This window comes from Adiantum capillus-veneris, chromosome 2 (genome assembly GCF_014529385.1).
Source record: "Adiantum capillus-veneris isolate H3 chromosome 2, ASM1452938v2, whole genome shotgun sequence".
Taxonomy (NCBI): domain Eukaryota; kingdom Viridiplantae; phylum Streptophyta; class Polypodiopsida; order Polypodiales; family Pteridaceae; genus Adiantum; species Adiantum capillus-veneris.
In genome coordinates this window covers 5,355,686-5,375,403 of record NC_140932.1, presented here as the reverse complement: position 1 = coordinate 5,375,403, position 19,718 = coordinate 5,355,686, and the positions used below count along the sequence as shown (strand labels likewise).

General features: G+C 45.3%; 1 protein-coding gene across 6 annotated transcripts in view; it reads left to right on the top strand.

Moving 5' to 3' along the window:
* The window catches only part of LOC147462310 (uncharacterized), a 131,324-nt gene that overhangs the window by 93,026 nt on the left and 18,580 nt on the right, over positions 1-19,718 (top strand). For 3 of the 6 annotated variants that reach the window (XR_015184347.1, XM_086483463.1, XM_086483465.1), the window contains exons 3-5: positions 1,645-1,917; positions 1,989-2,144; positions 2,649-2,800. Coding sequence is in view for 5 of the 6 variants with exons in the window: in XM_086483463.1 (XP_086339589.1) it covers positions 1,645-1,917; positions 1,989-2,144; positions 2,649-2,768 (549 nt within the window). In the remaining variant the exon portion in view is untranslated. Of the gene's footprint in view, positions 1-1,644; positions 1,918-1,988; positions 2,145-2,648; positions 3,065-19,718 lie in introns of those variants that run through there. The other 3 variants (XM_086483455.1, XM_086483469.1, XM_086483459.1) reach the window with 2 other exon arrangements.

Below are 19,718 nucleotides of genomic sequence, written 5' to 3'. Positions count from 1 at the left end.
TGCACACGGCTTTGAAACCAGTTGAAGAGGAGGTTCGCGAACCGAGGTTAGGTGAGTTTGGCAACAGAGTGTGTGTGCGCAGGTCAAAAAACTGGAGAGGTCTCACCCGGTTTCAAGCGATGATACCCTATATTCTCATGTGTGCCTGCAGCCTACGCATAGATCTCCGAGGCCTCGGGTGTCTCGAGCAACTGAGCTGGACTGCTCGATTAAGCACTATACCCTGTGGAGGGGTATATGGTACTGCTGGTGCTGGTGAAGAAATCCCTAAGCTCTCTGCGGGCTGGCGCTTTGTGTCTTGACTTTTTTCTCCTCAAGTCTCTCTCTCTAAACCGGCGTATCTCTAGAAGGAAAAGCCCCAAGCATCTCTGGTCCGTGTAGTCCATGATCTCAGAAAGTGGTCTAAACTCTTCTTCAAAGAGACAATGAAATTGTTTTGGGATGTCATAATAAGTAGCTGAACAGCATATGTAATGCTCCTTTGTCTCGGGCTCTTGCTAACAGATCTGACATATCCTCTTCTTGAGGTGTACCTATGTATCTTCCAGTCTATCTTTCTAGCTGATGCGTCCGTGTAGTCCATGATCTCAGAAAGTGGTCCAAACTCTTCTTCAAAGAGAATGAAATCGTTTTGGGATGTCATAATAAGTAGCTGAACAGCATATGTAATGCTCCTTTGTCTCGGGCTCTTGCTAACAGATCTGACATATCCACTTCTTGAGGTGTACCTCTATATCTTCCAGTCTATCTTTCTAGCTGATGTTATGAGGTTTGTATCTGACCAATGGTACTTCTCAAACCATTGAGAGAGATCTCCTCTTGGAAAACTCATGCCTTACTTTGTGATGGTTGAGATGATGAGTCTCATGAATGGTAGGTGCAATCCATGACAAGGCCCCTATGTCCTTGTCACTTGAGAAGGTTGTTGAGGGAATGAGCCATGCAAAAGAGAAGGTGATGCTCGTGTACATGCTCCCTATGATAGCCTTGGCCCCCCTATTTGATGACTCCTCGTCCGCCACCATACCTACCCACCACGTTCTTAGGCCCAATGAGCTCTATGGTCGTTGCCCACTCGGGTGCGAGCATGCCGACGTGCTTTCCACTACCGGCTGCGTGATGAGAGTCAATGATGAACATCTCTCCTCGAGAATAGGCCACCACTCCATGGATAGACCTCTTGTGGGTGTTTCTCCATTCATCAACAATTAGGGAAGCACCAATAGTAGCCTATGCTGCCCTTGTTGTCTCCGCGGCTTGCTCTACACTCCGCTTCTCCCCATCAACCAAGGTCGTGCGGAGTGTCTCCAATGATGGGGGCACGTAAGAGGGTCACACTCCCCAATCTGTATAACCATGGGTCTGAAGTATGAAGACCTATTTCAAATAGAGAAAGCCAATTAGTATTTAATGTTCCATGATATAGGGGCAAAGACTCTTTGCATAAAAGATTATCACTGTAGTCAGATTTCGCAAATCCACATATATCTTGCCTCATTGTCTTTGTGCACTACCTAGACCATATCTTGGAGATCATGCATAGATAATACAGCTACGTTGCTCTGATTAAACATTGTGAAATTGTTGTTGGCTTGTCTACTCAAGCCAAGGACTGTTGCTAAACTTAATTCGTGTGCTATGCAGGTTGATAACTTTATCCATGCAGATATGCATCCTGGAAACATCCTTGTTCGAGTAAAAAAGAAGCGATTGCAGGCTGGAAAAAGATTATTTCCCACCAGACCAGAGGTTGTGTTTCTCGATGTTGGCATGACAGCAGAGTTGTCCAGTCATGACCGAGTCAACCTACTGGATTTTTTCAAGGCTGTGGCACTTCGAGATGGGCGTACGGCTGCTGAGTGTGCTCTCAAGTTCTCAAGGGACCAATCGTGCCCCGATCCAGCCTCATTTATTGAGGTAATCTACGCTCTTCTGTAAATCCACCTGGTTCAATTTGACGGAAGCTGAAGCTGTATGTGTATTGGCAGGACGTTGAGTCTTCCTTCAAGCTGTGGGGCTCTGAGGAGGGTGGTGACATACATCCTGGAGACTGTATGCAGGATCTTTTGGAGCAGGTCCGAAGACACCGGGTGAATGTCGATGGTGATGTTTGTACTGTGATGGTCACCACGATGGTCTTGGAGGTAAGAATGTAGCTTACTCGTTGATTAAAACTGCATTTCCCCCCCCATAAAATATAATGGTTTGAAACTGCATTTTGAGTTTGAGCTGTTTCAACCCAAGCAATTTGTTGAAGGGCAACCTGAGTGAAGCTGGAGTGGTTTCGCCGCTTCCCAGAATACTACCTATTTCCCCTGTGGTGGTTGGGCCCTTTGATGATATGGCACAAATAGGGGTCTGCAAGGTCTAACCTAGCGGCTGATTAGTGTGTTGGCTCGTGCTTGCATCTTTTTCACCTCTTTTTTCTGATCTTGCATTTTAAGAATACTTTGTGGGCATGGACACACGGTGTGGATTCTAGTTGTTAGCTGTTTATATCAAGACCATGCACCATTCTCTCTCTCCGCTTGCTGCTTGATAAGGAGAGTTTCACACATCTTTAGTTGTCAAAATCTTTTGGGCCAAGTACACCAGCATATATCAAATGTCTTGATCTTGTTACAAGCTTTTTTTCCTCCTTTGGACAGGGTTGGCAGCGTAAGCTAGATCCTGACTACAATATCATGAATACTCTTCAAACATTGCTTTTCAAGGTGGATTGGGCCAACTCACTGTCATACACAATCAATGGTATAATGGCACCATAACCGTGCCACAATTTTGCAGACATTTGGTGTAGGTACTTTTCTGTTTGGAGCGTCCGGGTTTTCAGATTTTTGAAGAGCGTATGCTGCCATTGCTATTTAGTTGTACTTAAAAGCTGCTAGCATGTATAAAACTGCCCTTCCAGCAACTCAAAGATTCGTATTATGCATAATTCAGTGTGAACTCTTTTGATCCACGCGCCACAATCTGAATCTTGAAGCAAAAGGAGTGGCAAATTGTCATTGTTTTTACCATATTGTAGATTGAAGTTGAGGAGATTAATCTATACTTGCTGGTGTATGACTGTCCAAAAGTAAGAGGGAAAAATAAAAGATTCCATTAACATCTACTAGCTGGCTTTTGAGATAACCATGTGTTAAAATGTGCTCTTGACATAAGAAATGCACAAGAAAATTAAGATGCGTATGGTGAAATGAGGTATGGATGAAAGGAGAGAGAGAGAGAAAGAAAGTTGTCATATCGTGTTTTAGAGGATAAAGTCAATTTATGAGTGTCCTCTGGCTGTCCATAAGAAAGGACAAAAAGTACAAAAATATACGTGCTACCAAAACACAGTAAGCGTACGAAGAATAAAAACAGGAAGTGAAAAATCCTGAGAAAATTTGCTCCACCCTCTCCTCTTGGGCTTGTTGATGCTGTGTCCGGATCTTGAATTTCCCCATTATGTACTCTCTATGCCTCTGTATCACAAGCTGGAAGCTGTCGAGCTGTCTTTGGTCTCTCGATAGCATCAGCTTTCTAAGGCTCTCCAAGTGTGGGCTGTCTTGACAGTGTATCGATCTTGTATGCTCTTGTAGGCCATGCATTTGCATACATAATGCTCCTCACTGTCCACCTTTACGGCCCTTCAAGTCCTCTCAGCTCTACATATGCAAGCTGCTCGGCCTCAAAAGGTAGGCAAGCAGCTTGGCATTCCTCAATCTCTAACCTGTGCGTGATTCTATGAACTGATCTATTGCCGCATGGACCTTGTGTGGCAAACGAGCCAATGGGGAAGCGATAGCAGCAACAACCCACCCTTGTTCATAAAAGCTGTGCGCGTCTACCGCACGTGTCGGAGCTAGGGACTTGCTGAGCACTGTGTGCGAGCCACAGAGGGCTCCAAGCACTCAATTAGGCTAACCTAGCAAGCTCAAAGGGAGCAAGGGTGTGTCACTCACGGCTCTACGCTCGCCGCCATGAAGGATTCCTAGCCACGAAGAAGAGGGAGCTGCTGCCACCGCGTTCAACCGCCTGGCTGCTGCCGATGCCGCCGCAATGCTCAATCGCACATACACTCTCTCTCCCTCTCTCTCTCAAGCATACACACACATACACACATTCGTGAACACACGATGGAGATAAGGCAAGAACACTCTTCTTTAGCATGCACCCTCCAGAATATGGGATTTAGGTTACAATGGCCCTTGTATATGAGTTTGGCCCATTCACACATAGGCATCCACACTGGCCGGTCAAAGTAAAAATAGTGTCAAATGAGATATGTGGTGTGCCTCTCATCGACGTCCAATTGCAAAGGTCAGTACCAAGCGATGGGGAGCGTTGGGCAATCACCAAGCCTCCTATTGGCCCGGTGCTGACTCCACTGAATCGTCGTTTGTTTGTAATGACTTTAACACCAAGGTCAACACCAAGCGATGGGGAGTGTTGGGCAGTCACCAAGCCTCCTATTTGCCTGGTGCTGACTCCACTGCATGACCTGTAATCACATCACCACAAGGGTCTCCGTCGTCAGTTAACATGTCCCCTTTCCTGATGTAGATTTCGTCCTCGGAAGCTAGTGAGGGGAAGTCCGTAGATTGTCTGCACAATAAATTCACCGTGAGAGTATGCAAGCGGAACTATATGGCAATAAAGCATGGAGGTAATGTAAAGTACATGAGGAAATGAGTAAATACAAAGAATTATGAAATGCTACACTTCCATTAAGGACGAATAAATTGCACTTTGATGAAATTAATCAATGGAAGAGTTTTAGGCTTATAAATGAGTCTATCTATGATCATACTATTTGGAAGGTTGTCCTCACCTTTTGAAACCAATTGTTCCAAGATGTAATGGGTGACGACTTTCTACCATTCTAAGCGAGTTGCAAGGGTGGCAAGGTACTCTCCCACGATCTTACTTGTAACATTGCTTTAGGTGGTGAACTTACAATGGGAGGTGCTAATTCTTTCTTGTTTTTCTGGATATTTACAGCGGTAGGTGGAGGTTGTGTAGAAGCTTGTATATCCGTGGAATCGTGTGATATGAAACGTTTCGAGGTTTCGTGCGTTTCGAGGGTTCGAGGTTTCTGAAACGTTTCGTTTCGGAGCTCAAAGAAAGTGAAACAGAGGTTTCGTTTTATATGTATGTTTGTATAATTATACATTGAATATACATACAAATTCATCTGTAAAGACATGAAATACCAAAATCTAGATGTGAGACTTGAGTCACAAGTGAACAAGGTAAGTCGGCAGCCAGCTGCAACAACATGGAGGTAAAGACGAGGGGGCTATGCTGACATGTAAGGTTTAAAGAGAGAGAGAGAGAGAGAGAGAGAGAGAGAGAGAGAGAGAGAGAGAGAGAGAGAGAGAGAGAGAGAGAGAGAGAGAGAGAGAGAGAGAGAGACATTATTTGATGTGCGTGAGGGTCAAAAAATCTATCGATTTTTTGAGGCGGTCTTTGTGTATAGCTTAAAAAATCCCCGAACGGGTGGTTTGAAGTTAACTGGTCAAAAGGAGAGAGAAAAGAAAAATCAACTCGTTTCGCACGTTTCGTCGAAACGCTTCGGTCGTTTCGCGGTTTCGGGGTTTCAAAGGGCTGGAACGGGTTTTTATGTCACTATGCCGTGGATGAACTACATGAGCTTTGTCCTAAAGTGTGAGTCAAGGAGAGAAGAGAGGAGTTATCCAACATGCTGTGGAGCAAGGCTGTAGAGCTACTTAAAGCTCATTTCATGAATGAACAAACACAACTCTATTTTGTACTACATGCTTATCCAATGGTGAGCTTGCTAAGCTAAGTCAATACTCAAGATTATGTTTATGAGTCCAAGCTAATTCTATCTTGGAACCTAATTCACTTGAGTGATCTTGCTTACACACACACACTCACACATTAACACTATGTTTCTCTTTCATCCACCCTAGCTAGCACGATCCCATTCCTAACATTTGGTATCAGAGCTTGAGTATGCTAGCTAGGCTTGCTATTATGCATTTGCATGTTTGTACAATTAGCATTCATTGATCATCATTAGCTACATCCTTTAGGTTTGCTCTTTTACTGCTCTTAGGTGCAGCGGAATGAATGTTTGAACTTTGTTCAAGATGAGTGCTCCGAACTGTGCTCAAGGTTCCTTTTACTTATGGAAGGGAGAGCCTTCTGTTCTTAATGAGAAAGTGCAATGGACACAAACAAAGTGAATGGACACTGTGCGTGAAAGTGCATGAGACTGAGAGATAGAGAAGAGAATACGATACTAGAGACGTTGTAAAACCCTCCTCCCAAAGGCCCCACTCTCTATGGCGAGAGCAGTCTACTTATGATTGCACAAATCTCTACAATGCTTGGACTTGCCGACGATGTCGACGACGATGAGGACGACGACGAGATAGGCTGAAATCTAGAAACTCTAAGGGCTGAAATCTGCAAATCTTCTATCTGTTGAATTCTGACTCTATGTCGATGGCGACGATGTGACGATGACGCGCTGAAAACGCAGATGCTGAACTCTGCGTTTTCCGGGATGAAACTGTGAACTTTGCGGGATCTGACTGTGCGGCGAGGATCTACTACGGGAAGGTGAGATCTACGAGGTTCGGGACTTCTATTGCGGGTGCTAACTGCTGAAAACTGAAAACGCTGATGTTCCTTGATGTTCCGCCGCGGTAAATTTGCAAAACGCCGGGGCTGATCTGCAAACAAAAAATGCTAGGGCTGAAAACTGATCTGCTGTCGCCGGATGTCCTGCAAATGCAAAACGCTAGGTTGATCTGTGGTTCTGTTGTCGCCGAGAATCTGCAAATGCAAAAACTCTGGTTGATTTGGGGTCTTGATGCAAAACGCTAGCCTCTCTGTTGTGTAGCAAAAACGCTAGGCCTTGCTGGGGGTTCCTGCTGAGAAGGTGCCTGTTGAGCGGTGCTCCTACTACCTCTTCTGTCAGAAAGTGCTAACTCTCTTTTGCTTATATATTAACTTAGCAAAATTGCCCTACCTACTTTCCAAGAAAAGTCACTTAAAAATAATCAGTGAAAAATGTCAAAAATAGGGAAAATAGGCTGGAAAATTCTCCCGAAGGATTCTGATGGGAATGCTTATGATCATGTTGTGTGCAGCCAGAGGATATACATCTACACTAAGTGCCTGGGCATGCACGGTCTGCGAAGAGACTCACAAAAGTGCCAGATCACTTCTAAATCTAGACTGATTGGATTGATTGAACCCTTGTCGTGCTGTAGCTTGTCCACGGATACATAGGGTTGGATGTGTCACGTGACTTTCCCTCCTTTTCAAAGTGAGGTACTGGCACCGAACTGTATGGCGTCGAGGGAGATCGCCAATAGTATCCGGAATCTTGGACCGGCCCACTCTGATGTGTGGGTCGTGCGGTACTTGAACTTCATAAAGGTCTGCAACGCTTGGTTCTTTGGGCCGCGCCGAAAGCAACACAAAGTCTTCTATGGCTCCTTCGATGATTCCACTTCGTCTAGAGTCATGCTTCTTTCTTCTTCAAGAATCTCCATGGCTGAAAATTCGTGAAACCACTTCCAACACAAAACCATGAACATACCTATTCCATGTAAAGCGAGTGGAAAAAATCTTGTCTTCCTCAAAGACTGTGTATGCAACGTAGATGAACAAAGATACGGAGTGCCAAACCATTCACCATACACATGCAAACAATGAGATCGAATCTTGTATTGATGATCTAAAGCAATCAACTGTGGCAATTCACAACGGAAATACCCATGCTTGGTGCTCATACTTTCATGTGCTCTCTCTACAAATGTGTCATGCCAAGGAAGAGACATGGAATGTGACTTCCTTGAATACATACTTTTCAGCTTTTCATGAAAAATTCGCATACTTTCGTGCTCATTCATGAGTGAAACGTGCTCAACGTACAATGTCATGCCTAGGAAAAGGGATCACATAAAGACGCTGACTAAAATACAGGAAACGATCACGAATGAAACACTCGTACAATGCGTGTTGACCAATCATGCGAACACATAGTACTTCCTGTAAGGGTTCTTTGGACCTAGGCTCGAGAGCCAAGATCGATCCTTCGTGATTGAAGCACTCGTACAATGTGTGTTGACCAATCATGCGAACACATATTACTTCCTGTAAGGGTTCTTTGGACCTAGGCTCGAGAGCCAAGATCGATCCTTCGTGATTGATCGAATCTGCAACGAGGTTAGCGTCGCTAGAAAAGCATCAACTAACTCATCATCCTTGTGTTGAACAATTACGTCATCTTCATGCAAATCATCATGCTTGTGAGAAATCACATCTTGATCATGCAAATCATCATGCTTGTCATTGTCATCCAAACCATCATGCTCATCATTATCATTCAAATCATTGTCATTCAAACCATCATGCAAATCATGTGTGTCATGCTTTGGTGAAGACGAGACTGAGAGAGTCTCCTTCTCCTGATTCTGTTCAAACTGCGTTTGCACAATTGAAAAGAGTCGTAAGAACTTTTTCATGTGTTGGTCGCTCTTCTCTCTTCTTGCTTTGTTCTCGCGATCAAATTCAGCTTGTCTCTCTTTGGTTTCACGCCTTATGGCTGCCATTCCTTCTTTGTATTCACGATCTATGGCTGCCCTTTGTTCTTTCTAGGCCTTTCTTTCTGCTTCTCTTTCTGCTTTTCGTGCTTCGCGTTCTAACTTCATGTCCATCACCATCTTGTTGAAAGCCTCCATAAGAGTTAATGCAAACCTTGGCGTAGATGGGGAAGGGGGAGGGTCGGAAAAACCTCCTGGTGGGGAAAATTCTTCTTCGCCTCTCTCATGCTCATCACCTCCAAGCGAAGTATCCATTCCGCTTCGAGTGATGATCATCTACTGAAGTCGTTGGTTCTTAAGTTCACGGGGAACTTGGGTTTTTGTGGGTCTTGGGTTCTTGGGGTTCTTGAGTTCTTGAGGTTTTCTTTCGCTTGCAATTTGTGTTTGAGAAGGATCTTCTCTTCACCCAGAGTTCTCTTCTTTTCAGTGGGCGCACCCCTTGGCGGCCTTGCGCTCACACCAAGGTTGCTTTTTCCCACCTCACGTCGATTGGCCAGCCGCTAAGTGCACGGTCCGCTCTCAATGAGTGAAAAGAGGCACAAGGGGAGGCTGGACAAGCCCTTCTTTCCTGGGATTCCTGTCACTCTTCAAAAACACGAATAGGAATCGACACGCCCAAGCGAACTTGGGTTCGTGCGACCGCAACAAGCAAAAAAATTCTTGTGATTCTTGTGGTTCTTTCCATGAGTGATACAGAACACTGCCAAAGCTCTGATACCAATGTTAGGTGCAGCGGAATGAATGTTTGAACTTTGCTCAAGATGAGTGCTCTGAACTGTGCTCAAGGTTCCTTTTACTTACGGAAGGGAGAGCCTTCCGTTCTTCATGAGAGAGTGCAATGGACACAAACAGAGTGAATGGACACTGTGCGTGAAAGTGCATGAGACTGAGAGATAGAGAAAAGAATACGACACCAGAGACGTTGTAAAACCCTCCTCCAAAGGCCCCACTCTCTATGGCGAGAGCAGTCTACTTATGATTGCACAAATCTCTACAATGGTTGGACTTGCCGATGTTGTCAACGACGACGAGACGGGTTGAAATCTGGAAACTGTAAGGGTTGAAATTTGCAAATCTTCTATCTTCTGAATTCTGACTCTATGTTGATGACGATGTCGATGGCGACGATGCGACGACGACGCGCTGAAAACGCAGCTGCTGAAATCTACGTTTTCCAGGCTGAAACTGCGAACTTTGCGGGATCCGACCGTGCGGCAAGGATCTGCTGCGGGAAGGTGAGATCTGCGAGGTTCGGGACTTCTACTGCGGGTGCTAACTGCTGAAAACTGAAAACGCTGATGTTCCTTGATGTTCCGTTGCGGTAAATCTGCAAAACGCCGGGGCTGATCTGCAAACCAAAAACGCTAGGGCTGAAAACTGATCTGCTGCCGGATGTCTTGCAAATGCAAAACGCTAGGCTGATCTGTGGTTCTGTTGTCGCCAGGAATCTGCAAATGAAAAAACGCTGGCTGATATGGGGTCTTGATGCAAAACGCTAGCGTCTCTGCTGTGTAGCAAAAACGCTAGGCCTTGCTGGGGGTTCCTGCTAGGAAGGTGCCTGTTGAGCGGTGCTCTTGTTGCCTTTTTTGCCAGAAAGTGCTAACTCTGGTTTGCTTATATATTAACTTAGCAAAATTGCCCTACCTACTGCCCAACAAAAGTCACTTAAAAATAATAAGTGAAAAATGTCAAAAATAGAGAAAATAGGCTAAATGCACTAGAAAATTCCGTTGAAGGATTCTGATGGGAATGCTTATGATCATGCTGTGTGCAACCAGAGGATATGCATCTACACTAAGTGCCTGGGCATGCACGGTCTGCGAATAGACTCACAAAAGTGCCAGATCACTTCTAAGTCTAGACTGATTGGATTGACTGAACCCTTGTCGTGCTGTAGCTTGTCCACGGACACATAGGGTTGGATGTGTCACGTGACAACTGCATAAGCATGCCTAATTAGTATTCCATTGGCTAGCATGAGCATGTTCTTGAGCTAAAGACTCTTGAGCCACTACTCACTGGCTAATTGGAAGCTTAATTAGCATCGGAATTCATTAATTCACCATTAGTCCTTGCATTTGGCTTAGATTTTGCATGATTTTAATTCCCCAAATTACCCTTTGTGCAAGCTCTTCCTTGAAGTGTGACTTGTGTGTGTGCAAAGCCATTATCGAGAGCAATCCGTTGAGCCCCTAACCTCTTCATTAGCACACAATTAGGCCATCTAATTTGATTTCCCATTTTAGGGTGTATGTGAAGCTTTTGTGTGTGCCATCCTGCTGCAGTTTTATGAAACACTCTGTGTGTGTGGCTTGAACTTTGAATGCCTCTAATCTCAAGCCCCACAAGCTTCCGAAACGTGGTGGGAACTTCTATTTTTCAATAGGTTAACCAACTTTTTTGAAGGGCCACATCTCTAAGGAGGGCGCCCGTCCACTCGGCGGACTGCAGAAGGTGGTAAATCCTTTTACAAGGGACTTTCGGGTCCGATTGCTGGCCCGGGACCGATCGGTGGAACCCCCAAACCCAAGCGTCCGATCGGTTGAACGCCTTCCGGTGGCCTCCTGTGCCGGGCGCCCGCTCTTGCTCCCGCCAACTAGCCGCATTGCGCAGCTCGCAAGACTGGCCAATGCCGACCGCCCGCCCTGCCCGCGCTTGCCCGGATGTGTTGCCCGCCGCCCGACCTGCCCCCGCTTGCCCCAACTGCCCGATAGTGCCCGCCTGCCTAGTGCTGTGCACTTTCCCACCTGCAGTCGGCTATGACCCACTCATATTAACAATTTAACAAATCTGCAAGTAGGAGTGCCCACAAGAAGGTGATCCCGTACCACTACAAACCTCAATAGCCTCATTTGCTCCCACCGCAGCAAATTCAAAGCCATTGATCTCCAAATTTCAACACGAATTACAAGTCGGGCTTCCAAGCAACCGAAGAAACCAATTTTCTTTGTAAAGAGTGGCTTCACCCTGGTGAAGAGGAGCTTCACAAAGAAATCTCTCTCTCTCTCTCTCTCTCTCTCTCTCTCTCTCTCTCCAATTAAACTCTCATTGCAACCAAGCACGACAACTTGTCAACAAAATTTTTCAAGGGTTATTTGTGCTCGTGTAAAGAGGTAGACACTGGCTAGGAGAGTCTCCTAAGCTAAGACCTCTCTGTTAGCACAAATGGGGACAAGGGAATAGAAAAATTTAACGGGGAGGGATTTCACACCTGGCAAACGAAGTTAAGAGGATACCTTATGAAAAAATGTTTGTGGTCTGTCATTAGCACTGCCTTAGAGCAACAAACCGAACCCGATGGAGTGGACACTAGGGAAACTACTATAAGGTGCAGCGGAATGAATGTTGTTTTTTCTCAAGATTAGTGATCTTTATTGCTCAAGGTTCCTTTTAGTTCTTAGGGAAAGAGAGAGATTTCCGTCTTATGGAGAGTGCTATGATCACGAACAAAGTGAGTGGATATTGTGCGTGCAAGTGAATGAGACTGAGAGAAGGAGAGAGAAGAGATATGACACCCGAGAGGTTGTAAAACCCTCCTCCGAAGGCCCCACTCTCGTCGGCGAGAGTGGTCTACTTTGATTGCACAAAGGTGTACAATGCGTATGCAATGGACTGATGCAAGTTGGACTATGCCGACGACGACGACGGTGGTGACGACGACGACTTGATGGTTGAAATTTGAGATCTTCTAATCGCTGAATTTCGGGACTGTTTCGGTGGCTGAAAATGACTGTTTTGGCTGCATTTTTATGCCTGAAAATGGGGGGAACATCTGCAACCGATCTGGGGCTGATCTGCTACTGTGTATGAGGCTGAAAACTCTGTGGATCTGAGGCGGTTTAGGGCTGAAAACTAAAACACTGGCTGGTTCTGCCTCCTTGCCAAAATGCTGGCCTGATTTGAATCTGCAAATAAAAAATGCTGATTTGGCTGCTTGGGAAAAACGCTAGCAATGCTGATGAATTCTGCTGGCGATGGTAGTTATCTGCTAGCGCTAGGGTTCTTGGGGTGTTGGCGATCCAGGCTAGGCTGAAAACGCTAGATCTTGCGGGTCGGCGAGGATGGGATCTCCAAAAACGCCAAGGTGCTTTGGGGGGGGGGGGGGGGGTACTGCTGAGAAGTTGCCCGTTGAGCGGGAAGCTCCTGCTGCCTCTTCTGCCAGAAAGTGTGAACTTGGGTTTTCTTATATATTAACTTAGCAAAATTGCCCTACCTACTTTTGTTGGAAAGTCACTTAAAAATAATAAGTGAAAATAACCAAAAATAGGAAAATAGGCTAAATGCACTGGAAAATTCCCCTAACTGATGCTAATGGATTCTGATGGGAATTCCGATGAGCATGTTGTGTGCAACCGGAGGATATGCATCTATGCTTAGTGACTGGACATGCACGGTCTACGAATAGACTCACGAAAGTGCCAGATCACCGCAAATCTAAACTGACTTGACTGAAGGGAACCCTGCTGTGGTGTAGCTTGTCCACGGACACATAGGGTTGGGATGTGTCACGTGACAACTACACTCATAGCAAGTGCACAGAATTTGGCCAAAGACGAACAAGCGTTAGGAATCATCATCACCTCCTTACATGACAACTACGTGCATTTCATAGACGAATGTAAGCATGCACATGATGCCTGGCATGTCCTAGAAAGTAATTTTGGAGCCAGTGCCAAAAGAAGTAAAGCTAGCCTTAAAAGATAGCTGTAAGGTGCAGCGGAAGTGAATGTTGAACTTTGCTCAAGATGAGTGCTCCGAACTGTGCTCAAGGTTCCTTTTACTTACGAAAGGGAGAGCCTTCCGTTCCTTTAGTGAGAAAGTGCAAATGACCACAAACAAAGTGAATGACACTGTGAATGAAGGTCATGAGACTGAGATATAAAGATAGCTGTAAGGTGCAGCGGAAGTGAATGTTGAACTTTGCTCAAGATGAGTGCTCCGAACTGTGCTCAAGGTTCCTTTTACTTACGGAAGGGAGAGCCTTCCGTTCCTTTAGTGAGAAAGTGCAAATGACCACAAACAAAGTGAATGACACTGTGAATGAAGGTCATGAGACTGAGATATAAAGAGAGAAGAATACGACACCAGAATGTGTCAAAACCCTCCTCCGAAGGCCCCACTCTCTATGGCGAGAGCGGTATACTATTGATTGCACAAATCTCTACAATGCTTTGGACTTGCCGACGATGTCGACGACGACAAGGCAGGCTGAAATCTGCAAATCTTTAACTTCTGAATTCTAACTCTATGTCGGTGACGATGTCGATGACGACGATGCGAACGACAACACGCTGAAAACACAGATGCTGAAATTTGCGTTTTCCGGGTTGAGTCTGCAAACTTCGCGGGATCTGAACGTGCGGCGAGGATCTGCTGCAGGAAGGTGAGATCTGCGAGGTTTGGGACTTGTTCTTCTGTGTTTAAAGGCTGAAAACTGAAAATGCTGGTCCTAGGGCTGAATCTGTCGCGATGGAATTGCAAAACGCTGAGGGCTGAACTGCAATTCAAAAACGCTAGGCTGAATTCTGCTTGTTACGGTGGAAATCTGCCAACGCTGGGAATCTGTTGTCTTCTGGGGTCGCCGGGGCTGATCTGCTATACAAAACGCCAAGGCTGATCTGTCTTGCAAAAACGCTAGCTTCTCAGTTGGGCTGAAAACGCTAGGTCAGTTGCGGGGGTTGGTCTTGCTGAGAAGTTGCTTTTTGAGCAAGTGCTCCTGCTGCCTCTTCTGCCAGAAAGTGCTAGCGCTAGGTTTCTATATATACAAACTTAGCAAAATTGCCCTACCTAGTTTCCAACAAAAGTCACCTTAAAATAATAAGTGAAAAATGTCAAAAATAGGAAAAATAGGTTCTGTGTATTGGAAAATGCTCCTGATGGGTTCTGATGGAAATCTGATGATCATGCTATGTGCAACCAGAGGATATGCATCTATTCTAAGTGCCTGGACATGCACGGTCTGCGAACAGACTCACAAAAGTGCCAGATCACTTCCTATTCTGGACTGACTTGATTGAACTGAACCCTGGTCATGGTGTAGCTTGTCCACGGACACACAGGGTTGGATGTGTCACGTGACAGCGTCGAGGGAGATCGCCAACACGGTCTGGAATTCTGGAAAAGACTCTTCACCGGCCCACTCTGATGCATGGGTCATGCGATACTTGAACTTCATAAAGTTCTGCAACGCTTGCTTCTTTGGGCCGCGCCAAAAGCGACAAAGCCATTTGTGGCTCCTTCAATGCTTCAACTTCATCTATAGTCATGCGGCTACTGTCACAAAGACGGGCACCACGTGCCAATATAAAAAGAACAGACTGAACAGACTTTAAGCACTTCAAACAACTGAACTGAAAGAGAGAGACGACACGCGACACGGAGTGGCGGAATTCCACCCCAGAGAGTATTGGCCCCGAACCTTGGCGCCCCTTTCGGTATTTCTTTATATTGCATCAACACAGTACAAGCCGGTACTCCAAACTGTCCACCTTCTCTAGGAAGCATGCCAGAGAATGAGCCCTAACCTCATATTTAAAGGCCCTAGGTCCCAAAAGCAGTTTATAGTAAAAAGCCTTCAAAACTCAAAAGCTTCTGGTCCAAAAAGCAATGCCAAAAGTTTCCAGCGTAATTTACGAAAATCGGTATAGCCTGCCACGTCATCAGCCAGCGCAAACGCGAAAATCGGTACAGCCTGCCACGTCATCAGCCAGCTCAAACGCGGAAATCCATACAGCCTGCCACGTCATCATGCCAATGCAATTTTCGAAAATCTGCCACATCATCAGTTTTGGTGTGTGTCCGGATCGTGCTTTATTTTAATCCTTTATGTCATTTGGGGCCCCATCGAACAGGGTCCCCATAAGTTGGTAGGACTTCTTCTTCTGTTATTTGTTCTTCTTAGGGTTTAGGCCTCTCGACCGGCTTCTGTAAGTTGACTCCATTCTTTAGGCTTTGACACGTCAGCAGTTTGTTACAGCTACCTTCTTCAAGAATCTTCGAGGATGAAAATTCTTGAAACCACTTCCAACACAAAAACATGAACATACCCATTCCATGTAAAGTGACTGGAAAAATTCTAGTCTTCCTAAAAGATTGTGCATGCAATGTAGATGAACATATAGACGGAGTGTCAAACCATTCACCAAAAACACGCAAACAATGGGGTCGAATCTTGACTTTTTGATCTAAATCAATCAACTGTGGCAAATCACAATGTAGATGCCGATGCTTGATGCTCAATCCTTCTTGTGCTCTTTCAGATACTGTGTCGTGCCAAGGAAGAGACATGGAATGTGAATTCCTTGAATGCAAACATTTCAGCTTTTCATGAGAAATCCGCATATATCCGTGCTCATTCATGAGTGAATCGTGCTCAGCGTACAATTTGGCATGCCTATGAAAAGGGATCACATAAGGACAGTGACTAAAATACAGGAAAGCATCACGTATGAAACACTCGCACAATGCGTGCTGACTAATCGTTCGTTCACATAATACTTCCTGAGAGGGTTCTTTGGACCTCGACTCCAGAGCCAAGATCGGTTCTTCATGATTGATCGAATCTTCTTGTGGGGGTTTTGTGGACCTCGACTCTAGAGCCAAGATCGGTTCTTCGTGATTGATCGAATCTGCAATGAGGTTAGCTTCACTAGAAAAAGCATCAACTAAACCATTATCCTTGTGAACAGTCACATCATTATCCTGTAAATCATCATGCTTCTAAGTAATCACATCTTGATTAGGCAAATCATCATACTCGTGAGAAATCACATCTTGATCATGTAAATCATCATGCTCATCATTATCAAGCAATTCATCATGCTTATCATTATCATTCAAATCGTCTGTGTCATGCTTTGGAGAAGAAGAGACTGAGAGAGTCTTTTTCTCATGATTCTCTTGCATCTGTGCCTGCATATGAGAAAAGAGTCGCAACAACTCTTGCATGTGTCGGTCGCTCTTCTCTTTTCTTGCTTTGTTCTCGCGAGCAAATTCTGCTTGTCTTTCTGCGCGCTCACGATCCAATTCGGCTTGTCTTACTTTGGCTTCCAAGCGTGCTTGCTCGTGCTCAAGCGTTATGGATGCTATTCTTTCTTCATATTTGCGCCCTATGGTTGCTATTCTTTCTTCGCTTTCTAACTTCCTGTCATTATCATCTTGTCAAAAGCCTCCATAGGATCTGGTGCAACCTTTGGCGTAGATGGGGAAGGGGGAGGGTCGGAAAAACCTCCTGGTGGGGAAAACTCTTCTTCGCCACTCCCATGCTCACCACCTCCATGCGAAGTATCCATTCCGCTTCTGGCGATGACCATCCTTTGAAGTCTTGGGTTCTTAAGTTCACGAGGAACTTGGGTTCTTGTGGGTCTTGGGTTCTTGAGTCCTTGAGGTTCGTGAGGGTCTTGAGGTTCTTCTTTAGCTTGCAATCTGTGTTAGAGAAGGACCTTCTCTTACCCGAGCTCTACTTTTTCCCGCGGGCACACCCCTTGGCGGCCTTGCGCTCACACCAAGGTTGCTTTTTCCCACCTCACGTCGATTGGCCGGCCGCTAAGTGCACGGTCCGCTCTCAATGAGTGAAAAGAGGCACAAGGGGAGGCTAGACAAGCCCTTCTTTCTTGGGTTTCCTGTCACTCTTCAAAAACACGATTAAGAATCGACACGCCCAAGAGGACTTGGGTTTCATGCGATCGCAACAAGAAAACAAATTTCTTGTGGTTCTTTGATTCTTTCCTTGAGTGATACAGAACACTACCAAAGCTCTGATACCCATGTAAGGTGCAGCGGAAGTGAATGTTGAACAGCGGAAGTGCTCAAGGTTCCTTTTACTTACGAAAGGGAGAGCCTTCCGTTCCAATAGTGAGAAAGTGCAAATGACCACAAACAAAGTGAATGACACTGTGAATGAATGTGCTGAGATTGAGAGATAAAGAGAGAAGAATACGACACCAGAATGTTGTCAAAACCCTCCTCTGAAGGCTCCACTCTGTATGGCGAGAGCGGTCTACTATTGAGTGCACAAATCTCTACAATGCTTTGGACTTGCCGACGATGTCGATGACGACGAGACGGGCTGAAATCTGAAAATGCTAATGGCTGAAATCTGCAAATCTTTAACTGCTGAATTCTAACTCTATGTCGGTGACGATGTCGATGACGATGATGCGACGACAACACGCTGAAAACGCAGATACTGAAATCTGCGTTTTTCGGGCTGAATCTGCAAACTTCGCGGGATCTGACTGTGCGGTGAGGATCTGCTGCGGGAAGGTGAGATCTGCGAGGTTCGGGATTTGTTCTGCTGTGTCTAAAGGCTGAAAACTGAAAACGTTGGTCCGAGGGCTGAATCTGTCGCGATGGAAGTGCAAAACGCTGAGGGCTGAACTGCAATCCAAAAACGCTAGGCTGAATTCTACTTCCTGCGATGGAAATCTGCTAACGTTGGGAATCTGCTGTCTTCTTGGGTCGCCGGGGCTGATCTGCTGTACAAAACGCCAGGGCTGATCTGTCTTGCAAAAACGCTAGCTTCTCAGTTGGGTTGAAAACGCTAGGTCAGTTGCGGGGATTGGTCTTGCATTGGAAAATGCTCTTGATGGGTTCTAATGGAAATCTGATGATCATGCTATGTGCAACTAGAGGATATGCATCTATTTTAAGTGCTTGGACATGCACGGTCTGCGAACAGACTCACAAAAGTGCCCGATCACTTCCTATTCTAGACTGACTTGATTGAGCTGAACCCTGGTCATGTTGTAGCTTGTCCACAGACACAAAGGGTTGGATGTGTCACGTGACAACAACTTTACAAAATCATTATGATTGAAGGGGAGGACATTGCTAGCCTAGTGAATAGGCTTAAGAGCATTGTCATGCAGCTCACTTACATCCAAATCGAAGTACCAGAAGACGACAAAGTGGCCATACTATTAAGTGCACTTCCACCTTCTTATGACCACTTAGTCACAATTCTTGAAGAAAAAGAACCGGCTCCACCTTTCCAAGATGTCAACAACTCAATCTAAGCAGAAGAAAGAAAGCAAAAGGGATCATTAACCTCATCAGGAGGGGTTTTTATCACAACATCCTCAAGGGGAAGATATTCGCCATCGATATGATCAACCGGAAGAAAGTGTTATGAATGTGGAAGAATGGGATACGTAGCGAAAGACTGCTACACAAACAAACCTTGCAACAAATGCGGTAAGAAGGGACACCCTCCTTCTCGATGCTACTCAAATGGAGACAGTAGAAGTGGAGAAAGCAGCAGCAGTAGAAGCAGCAGCAGAAGCTACAAAGGGAAGAGACCTATCAAAAGATCAGCTCACATGGTAGAAGACAAAGAAGATGAAGGCGAGAACTACCTTGTCTTTTATGAAGACCCATTTTGAAGATGCAGCCTCTCTACTTGTAGGGGAGGACTTTTATTTTCCTGTGTGGATACCAACTTATCATCCTGTGTGGATATTGCATCGTCAATACTTTGTCATAGTCCAAACCTCAAGGGGTGGATTCTAAAGTGTGAGTTAAGGAGAGAAGAGAGGAGTTATCCCACATGCTGTGGAGCAAGGTTGTAGAGCTACTTAAAGCTCATTTCATGAATGAACAAACACAACTCTATTTTGCACTACATGCTTGTCCATGCTGAGCTTGTGCTAAGCTAAGTCAATACTCAAGATTGTGTTTATGAGTCCAAGCTAATTCTATCTTGGAACCTAATTCACTTGAGTGATCATCTTGCTTACACACACACTCACACATTAACAACTGTTTCTTTTTCATCCACCCTAGCTAGCATGATCCCATTCCTAACACCTTTGACTTCCTTATTCCTGAGCTAAGTGATACAAATCGTTCTCGCTTTGGTACCCAAATTAGCTCTGGAACAGGTGTGTATATTCCGTGATCTTTCCCTTCTCGCGGTCTTCAATCGGCTTCATAGATACAAGATCCGACTCCTATGGATTTATAGGTGATAGGGAAGAGCACAATTTACGTTTAGGCACCCATATTCGATCATTCCCGTCATAGTAGCCTTGGGCTTCTAATAGTCATTTAAGAATCCAACATAACGTTTTCTCACATTTCTTGGGGGGAGTGAGGCATCTCTTACGAGGCTTCTGTTTTGAATTAGATTGAGCATCGGAAGTGGTTGTT